Raw genomic sequence first — 9469 nt, forward strand, 5'->3', positions numbered from 1 at the left:
CATTAGGCTATTTCCAGTGGTACTTTACAGTGGTTCATGAAAATAGGCCTCTGTGCTTTCCTGTGGGAAAGAAAGTCACCCAGGAGCATGTCTTTTTGGCTCCAGACTGTCGTGCACATTGTGTGAAAAATCATTTATCTCACACAGGCTCAATGAATCAGTGTACTGTATTTTCAAAATGTCAGCCCTGAGCCAGGTACAGTATATCCTGTTTGGTTATTAAGTTTCAAGTAAACACTCGTCCTTTCGTGATGCAGCTTAAAGCAAACTAATAATTGCATTGCATGCCTTTAGTGAGGAGTCTGTGAAATCCTTCTTAGAAGATACAGTGTCCATACCCTTTTTTTGTGACAGGTTTACTGGAGGAAGCACTCAAGCTCGGTTTAATTCTTTGACACATTTCAGAATATTGAACAAAAGTTTTTGTAATCTATGTTAGAAGATAGGCCTGACTTCTTCAGGATACTGGCGATGGCTTCACTCACATTTTTCTGTGTTTTTATTTAATTGCAAATTGCGTTGGCAAAGCACACACCTATTCATTCTGCTTCACCCTTTCAGACAGTGAACATGAGTTTCTTGATTGATTTCTTTGTATAATATACAATATACTTTTGCGAAAATAGTTTTTTAATTGATCTATTTATTATAGTTTTTCTTGATGCATTTTTAAAATTAAGCTTCTAAAATTTGTAAATATCTGGCTTTATAGAAGATAATAATTGGCTGCAGCCCCCCAGCCATGACCCTGAGGAGGAGTGATAAGGGATAGAAAATATATGAATCTGGCTGAGAAATTGTAAAAAATCTGGTTCAAATATGTAGACAGAACATGTTTTGTTGTGACAGCATCCACTGTAATGCAATTTGCCTTTTAATTGTACCTAATTGTTAAACTGCCTCTTAGTGACCCCAGCGGACGTCATGGCAAGTTTGCTTTGTCATCGGTTGATGAGGTTGTGTGCTTCTTCCCTACATAATTGGTGGCCAATGGACTTAGAACCTCTCTCACAGGTATAATCCACTGAAACTCCAGTTGCTCTACTAATCCTCCACTGACACAAATGCACATACACACGGAGACACACACAAACACAGTCCAAATACCATGTGACCAGTTTATGCAATAAAGCCAAGGCTTTATATACTACCTGTAGGGACCAGTGTCCCTTAAGGGAGATCCTCACAGTGCAGGTGTGTGTCGGTGCAAGTAAGGGAGTAAGGGAGTGAAGAGTGTGTTTTTGGACGTAGGGAAGAGCCGCTGCCTCAGCCTGGTGGAGAAGACCGAGGCCAGAGAGACACAGAGGGCCTCACAGTGATAAAGTTGCCTAGCAAACAGTCCTAAGAGCTGGAAGAGTCTCGTGTGGTCTCATCTGTGAAACATCGGAGAGAACAACAACAATGTTTTTTCGCATCCCTCGACTGACCCCTGGATACATAAGATACCTCCAGGTGCGTAAGATACTTTAGGGCGATTTATTTTCTTCTCTAAATAGATTAATGATAGTCTTATACATTGAGGGACATCTGCAGTGATTGTAACAGCGGAGCAAATTCCATTAGAGCCTCTAATAACAAACAACTTTTGGGATCTAGAGCCTTGGCCCTGCACATTTCCCTGTCTACACTGCTTCATTAAAGAGTTGGCCTTGCATTGGGGCAAACAGAGCCTTTGTGTGTAGATTTTAAACAAAAAAACCTTTCTCTTAATGCTGCTTTTGGCATGCATTAAATATATTAAATGTTTGAGTTTAACCATCTTATTCATACCTGAAGAAAAGGTCAACATAAATAGAAATGAGATTTGTATTCAATTGTCACTGCACTGTTCTAAAAGCTCATAATAAACTAATGCCACTGACTCATCACTGTACACAATGCCTGTGTGTGTGTGTGTGTGTGTGTCATGGCAGGATTTAGAATAGAGGATTTCAGCAGCCTGTCTTTGAATGGATTTAAATCAGATATACCTTAGCTCCCCAGGGTCAGGTAAATGCCCTGTAATTGGATCTCCAGAGGAATAGCATGAGCTCCATGTTCCTAATCACCCTGCTGGGTATTTCAGAGACCTGGTTTCATTGGCCAGTGTGGCTTGTTTTTGTTTTAAAAATGGACAGTTTTAAACCTCATTATCTATTTCTCAGCTAATCAGAGTTCATTTTAGATCATTCTCACTTAATGAAATAGGTCAGGATTAAACAAATGTCTATTATGTCATTTGTACCTGTTGTGCACTTTTGTGACTGAGAAAATACCATTCTGTTGCTGTCCTGTGAAGATATTTTAAAAAATGTCAACTTTTCATGAGGTATGAAAAAAATATTTTCAGCTGTGTCATAATGTATTTTTCAGATAATCCATTGAGTTTTTAAATTGTGTATTTAGCCCTAAAAAGTTAAGCATTTTCGTAATCCGTCAAATTTATATCTGACTTTAGGACAAGTCTTGGATTGGCTCAAATTTCTGAGATGGCTCCAAACCTGCACAGGACTGACACACAGGCAATGACTGTATAAGGTTAAATGTGTATTGAAACTTGACAAAATGGAGACTGTAGTGCGGCTCTTCCCTTATGGTAAGACCATTGCTGGGATGAAGCAAGTGTGTGACCAGGGTCACCTCTTTAAGGACTCTACCACAGCCAGAGCCAGGAGGAATATTGCTGGCACAATGCCTTGGTCATCATCGTCCCTGGTGATGATCGTGCCTGGTGGTGGTTGTCGTGGCTACATGGGTGGTGACTCCTACTCTCTCTTTCAGACTCAGGCAGCCCAGAATGTGCTGCAGAGCCGGGAAGGCCTTGTGATGCCGCGTATGGCCATCCTGCTGGGTTTCATGGGGATCGGCATGTCCGGCTACAGCTCCCGCCAACTCACACTGAACTGCAAGCCGTCGAGTCACCTCTTTAGATGAAACGGATGAACTACAGGGAGCATACACATCCACACATGCACATGCATTCCCCCTCCACACACACAAACACACACACACACACACACACACACACACACACACACACACACACACATCTTTTACTTCAAGTTAAAGTTTGACATTTTGGAAAATATGCCTATTCGGACTGCTTGTCGAGCAGAGGATACTTGGGAGACCACTCTGTGGTTAATAAATGATATAACTCCCTATAAAACAGAAAATTGTTTTTTTTTTTGTACAGAATAAACAAAAAAGACATATCATTGTCTGGTAGATTGATTTGTATTACTTGATCGAGAAGGGCTAGCCGTCTCCCTGTGTTTCAAGTCTTTATGCTAAGCTAAGCTGATCGGCTGCTGGCTGGCAGCAAATAAGCATATTTCTTAAAATGTCTATTCATTTAACAGCAACATGCCACCAGGTTCTACTAGGTTTCTGTTTTTTGTATTTTTTCTGTGCATCATTACTAACAATCCCCTCTTTGTGGTTCAAGTTCAGTGTCGTCCGTGTTCTGGATTTCGTCATGATTTTATTGTGTTTGAGATTTTAAGATTGTTGCCTTGAGGCTCCTTTGTGCAGTAAAAAGTAAAAACATTATTTCTTGTGACTAATATGCAGTGGAACAGAAAGGCAGCTTTTGATGTTTCTGATGACCTTGGCTGATGTCATACGTGAACCACAATCCCTCCCCATCTCTTCCTTATCATGGGAGTGTTCATTTAGAATTTGACTTTTAAATTATTTTTTCAAACATTAATGGTCTTTAAAGCACTGAGCCCCAAGAAATCTCTTCCAAAATCTTCACTCTTTTAATCACCATTACTTTTTCCTCTGCCATTTTGGCAATTTCTATGATGTAACTCCCAGGTACCCCCTCTTTCAAAAGGACAGCCAGTATTGTGAAGTCTTGACATGTTTGCTCTTTTTGGATTTCTTGGGAGACATCACATCACAAGCAGCTTCAACTCAGAGAATCAAAAGTTATATTTCACTCTTGATTCTGGATTTGACAGTATGAGTTTTAGTTTTTCTGATATCTCTCTCCTTTGTGTTAGCATGACTAAACACCAGAGGAGTAAGTACAGAATTGCTCCCAATCTGTTTGGCTGCGCTCAACGCCTGTAAATGCACAGAGAAAATACTCTACAAGCAGAAACATAAGAACTGTGTTTAATTTTTTGATGTGTGAACAATGCTACTTTGCACTTTTTTGTGTACATCTTGTACATAACCATGTACACATCACTTTGATGCTGAACGAGATTCGTAGAACATGACATTGGGTGCTACACCAGCCTGTGTTGTGAGCTGGACTGGGTGACATCTAGCTGGATTGACACACTGCTGTGTTATTGTCAGGCAGAGGAACCAGGACAGCCACCCTGGATCCCACCTGAACTAACATGTGAATCCATCCGGATCTCTCCCAGTTGCATACCACCGTCAGACAATGTAGATGAATGACCACTACGGTCTCTTAACATAGCAAGACTTTTTTATTTTGGCTGTATATCTTTTCTGCACAATGCTTTGTAATGGAAATAATGACTTTGACAGTATATGAATGTATCACCGACGTTATAATGTGATTGTAAAGATGATTGTCTTCCCTGCTCTGGTTTCACAAAAGACAGGTTACGGTATGACTTTATTTTAAATGTATAAGAAAAGATTAGCATGTCACAAGGTGTGTGCAGTGATACATGATCCCTCGCAGATCCTCTTAAGATACTTTGGTCTTTTTAAGACCAACTTTCTGTATACTTATATATGAAAGAGGTCACTAACCCTGAAATGGAGACACGTAAGAGTGTGACAGAGCAACAAGTTTGTGTTATGTAAGTAATTTAAGCTCGTAATTCTAATTGAACACGGTATTTAAATGTATGATATTGTTGCTGCAATGTTGTTTAGGATTCATTGTTGCTGCATAGCAAGTTTTGCTTGTTTGTTAGGTTTTTTGTTGTTGTTGTTGTTGTTGTTGTTGTTGACAGTTAGTCCTCATCATTGTACAAATGCATAAGGTGTCTCAAATACCTCCTTGTAATGAAATCTACCTTAAAATTGTGTATATTAACCCTAATTAATCAATATGTAAATGAATACAGTTCAGGAGTGTGTGGTGTGAATTAATTACAGGTAGTAAATCTGAATCACAAAAGACATAGTTGTGCATTCACATTATTCATCATACAAATGACTTGCATATGTGTGTATAGAAACAGAATTGTATAGTTTGCAGTTGTGGATTTAATGTTGGTTGTGTAGTGAGTTGAACTCAGTTGTGGCGGCATTAGGACTTGAGCCAATTAATGATGCATTTTATTTGTTACTGACTTTGTCATAACACAGATACAGCAAAACTAGGTCATCCTGTTTTTTCTTTAGATTTGCCTTAGTGATGTGAAGCATTACAAATGCACAACAAAGCACCTTTAAACTTGCATTCTTTTTTATTATTTAATCACTCTGTATGCAAGAATAAATCACAAAGATTGCAAACAACTGGTGCCTCCTGTGGCTTTCTAAAGAACACTATGAAGAGAAAAAATAAATACTTCCTTCATGCTCTAGATGTCAGCATAGATTTTAAGCCTCATTGTCTCAGTGTGAGCTTTACACCCCCACTATCCATTAGGCTGTGCAAATGGGCGTAATATACAGTATGTGACCGATGGATGAATGAACTGACTGACCCCTACACAAGCAGTGGCATTTGATTAGTGAACCAATTATTTTCAGAAATAAGTATTGTACAAAACTGCACTGCAAACATTCTTAGTCAATAATCACTTCAACACTGTTTTGATGCACTGAGCAATATTTTGGGCAACTTTATGCATCAACATTGCTTTAAGAGATGCTGCAGTGATACAAAAATGTATATTTTTAAAATCTGTCTCACTTTTGAGGTTTAGGGTTTATCACTGACTCTACAACTATATTTTCTTGCTAATTCACACTCTCTCAACTAAGACAAGTTGATTTGCACCCCCGGTGTTAGCTGCTAGCAAGTCATGCTCAAGGCTACTCAGTTCTGACCCAGTTATAGATCTAAGCTGCTTTGGAAACAAGCCCAAATCTATCCAGGTAGGAGTCAGTCAAGGTTGCAGTTATGCCACTGGATTTAACAGGAGCTTTAAATTTAGCTTTACAGAGAAATTATATATATATACGGAAATATACCGGGAGCTCCCAACACCTACAGTGATTAACATAGGTTTTTGACCACAAGTTGGAAACATTACAAACATCACTGTGGTTGTCAGAAGCCTTTTGTGCAGAGAAACACACCTGCTCACCTGGGCTTTTTTTTATCAGGTTCCCAGCCTCCTCAGGAAAGAGAGGAGTCAGAAGTCAGGGAACGACAGACACAATTTCTTCTCTCCAGCACTTTCTCCAAGTTCACACACACACACACACACACACACACACACACACACACACAGAGGTCCATTGTGTGTCTGTTTCAGTGGCTTCTCCTCAGGAGGCTCTTGTTACCATCTCTTACGGCAAACAACAAAGAGCTGAATGTCTTTGCTATCAAAGAGATGGATGAGAACGAGCGAGGAACATATCCACAAGGTATTTTAAAACATTTGAAGGTTTAACACTGCCTGTGTGTGTATGTCCATGTGTGTATGCATATGTGTGTTCATCAGTGTACGAGTCCCTTGAGGAGTTGTCAGTGTTGTCTCTTAGATTCTGATCTTACAGTATCATACCTGTATCAAATGAGAGCAAATATCAAGAGTAGCCGATATATCTGTGTATGATGTACAGAGAGCTGTGTTAGTCTCTGTAACAGTTGCCTTCAGGTGAATCAGAAAACAATGAAGAAATGCATGTCAACCCCTCACAGTATCTTCAGCAGGCAGGTTGTGCAAACTCTTTACAAGTAAAGAAAATGAGAATATATTAATTACACATTGCTGTACAGGAAATATGGCCAAAGTCAAAGGGTGACAGATTAGCTGCCGACCACGCTGTTACAGTAACACAAAAACAAGCATTGTGCCTGTGTGTCATTGATACATAATGGCAGTCGCAAGTTCAAGCCCCAATGTTGGCAAGTATCGAGTTAACACCTTAGTGAGGTGTCCTTGAGCAAGACACTGAATCTCTATCAGCTCCAGGGGGCTCTTCTTTTGCAGGTCTTGACCTCTGATCTCCTTATTCTCTTGGCCATACAATATGTCATCATATCAAATCACTTTCAAGAGCTGAAAGTTAACAGCAAAAGTTTTGTTTCAGAGAACATCATCAGAGACGTTAAGTAACTTGCAACAGTCCCTCTTATGTTTGCAGCTTTTTCATGTTCTTCATTAAATGATCTATTTTGTAAGTTGTGTAGTCTACAGTGGAATGATGATGAATAATTTATGATGAATGAGGAATTCATTCAATATGCCCTTAACCACTTTCCCTCCTAAAATACAGTAATCTGAGAAATGAGAAAGCTTTGTTATAAAGGAACAATGGGCACCTCTTTAGAGCTGCACTGAGGGGGAGAAGGACTGGTTGGAAAGGTTTATCAATACTGAAAAACACTTACAGTCAGGATGCTCCACTGTGTGGCCATATGTAACAAGGTAACTGTTACAGAAAGGTCGTCAAAAGACTACTTCTTTACTTTAAAGCAGCTATAATCTGTATGTTTTGATAACAATGTATCTGATGGCAATGTGAACAGAATAGGACAATGTGAAAGGGGTCCCTCATAGCGTGAACCTACACAGAAGTATTACCTGAATCTACAGCTCCTCTCAGCTTTAAGGAGTTTTGTAGTAAGTTTCAACTCATTGTTTAGCTGCCCGGACTACAACTTTACTGTTTTGGTTCACTCTCACCCCTCTTTAGCGTTGTTTTCAACCGCAGCAGACAGTTGTATTCAGTGAAAAAGCTCTGGTAAACCTGCTGTACACTACCTGCCCAGCACCAAACCAGACAGACCCAGTTAGTGACCAGCTGGTGAAGATAGTGCAAACCAAAAATAGAGAGAGAGTGAATATTGGACTTACATTATACAGAAACACAGCTCAAAATAAAGGATAATTTTGCTCCGTAACTGCTAAATGAGCAACTGCTTTCTAACAAAATTGCCATATCAATGTAATATGTCAGTGTTGTGTTGTGTTTGCTTCCCCCAAGTGGCCAAAAACATTATTGTATGTTAAAGTACATTGATTAGGAGATTTAAAGCTTTAGTGCGTAACTTTTAGATATTAATAAACGTCCGTTACATTCAAGCCATTGCCAAATGAGTTGCTATAAGGCTAATTAAGACTATCAGCTCCACACAACTCTCTCTGTATTTCTCAGTATGGCTATGTTCATAAGATTGTGTCGTCTGGCTCGAGTGAAGATAATTACCTCTTCTGAAAAGTCCATCATGTTTTTTTTAATCCTCCGTGTCCTCCTTGGCTACAAGCAAATATGTGGAGTAGGGGTGTTGGCGCAATCACGGAAGGCTTGTATCATGTGGACTTGCCTGCAGTTTTGTTGTCATTACTTAGAATTCCTCATGGGGGCGACAGAAACTACGCACTATAGCTTTACTGTAAGTAGATGAGTTATCTTACTTCTACTGGAGTAATTTAAATCAAGTAACAGTACCTGTCATTACTCTTGTCAAGACATGGATATTAAAAATGTTTTCATTCAACGATATTACAGTTTTAAATTATAATAGTATTTATATTTAATTTCACAACTGTATGCATTTTGTCTTTCTCTCTTTATTCACACACAAACATAAACACTTGTAAACACATGGTCTGGCATGATAAAGCACAATTCCTTTTTTAGCCTGGTGGATTTGTCTGTTGGTGTGTGTGTGTGTGTGTGTGTGTGTGTGTGTGTGTGTGTGTGTGTTTTCCCCCTCAGTGACACAGAACATTCTTCCTCCCTTTAAATGCTCTTCTTAAACTTAGAGCTTAGCCTTGTTTTAAACGTATTCTCTGCCTTGAGCTCATTAAAACACCTATCAGGAGCTAATGTTCTTATTCAGTCCCCTTCTGTGCTGTAATGCACACACAAACACAAAAACAAACAAAACAAACATATATTTATAGATACGTGCATATGACCTAAAAAATGTATTAACCAATGAAATTATTTAATGAAGTTCTTGGCTAATCTATGGACTGACAGAGGAAATAGCAGCTGTATGGATGTGTGATGTTACCTGGCTGGCAGCTTGTTACTAAACACAAGGATGCGTGTTTGCCAAGACACATCCAATCTATTTTAGGTCTGCTGTGCAGAATTGATGAGGTGTGACTAAAAACTACCTTGTTGTGAAGGTACTTAGGGAGCCACATTACAAGTCTTTGATAAAGTATATTAAAAATGTTCTCTACCAAGTGTAAAACTTGGTAGAGTCGAGCTTGTTACAAATACTAAAAAAAATTGTCCCCATGTGTATGAAAGACATACATTACTAACTCTTATGCAAAATTGCGTGAGGGACCAATGGAAAGAAATCTAAAGTTGTATGTGCTTCAAAGCTCCTGCATGAGTGAAAGAGCACGTA

The 9469-nt window shown here is 39.1% G+C and overlaps 1 protein-coding gene across 1 annotated transcript; it reads left to right on the top strand.

The window, feature by feature from the left end:
• Window positions 1-1087: 1087 nt before the first annotated feature.
• zgc:193593 (uncharacterized protein LOC564090 homolog) lies at window positions 1088-2971 on the top strand. Its single transcript, XM_039782811.1, has 2 exons — window positions 1088-1452; window positions 2761-2971. The coding sequence occupies exons 1-2, from the start codon at window positions 1402-1404 to the stop codon at window positions 2911-2913; spliced, it is 204 nt and encodes a 67-aa protein (XP_039638745.1). The 5' UTR covers window positions 1088-1401; the 3' UTR covers window positions 2914-2971.
• Window positions 2972-9469: the final 6498 nt, after the last annotated feature.

This window comes from Perca fluviatilis, chromosome 18 (genome assembly GCF_010015445.1).
Source record: "Perca fluviatilis chromosome 18, GENO_Pfluv_1.0, whole genome shotgun sequence".
NCBI lineage: Eukaryota > Metazoa > Chordata > Actinopteri > Perciformes > Percidae > Perca > Perca fluviatilis.

Coding starts and splice junctions, on each gene's coding strand:
- zgc:193593 (XM_039782811.1), top strand. CDS start 1,402: ATGTTTTTTCGCATCCCTCGACTGACCCCTGGATACATAAGATACCTC. Junction 1,453..2,760: donor GATACATAAGATACCTCCAG/GTGCGTAAGATA, acceptor TCTCTCTTTCAG/ACTCAGGCAGCCCAGAATGT.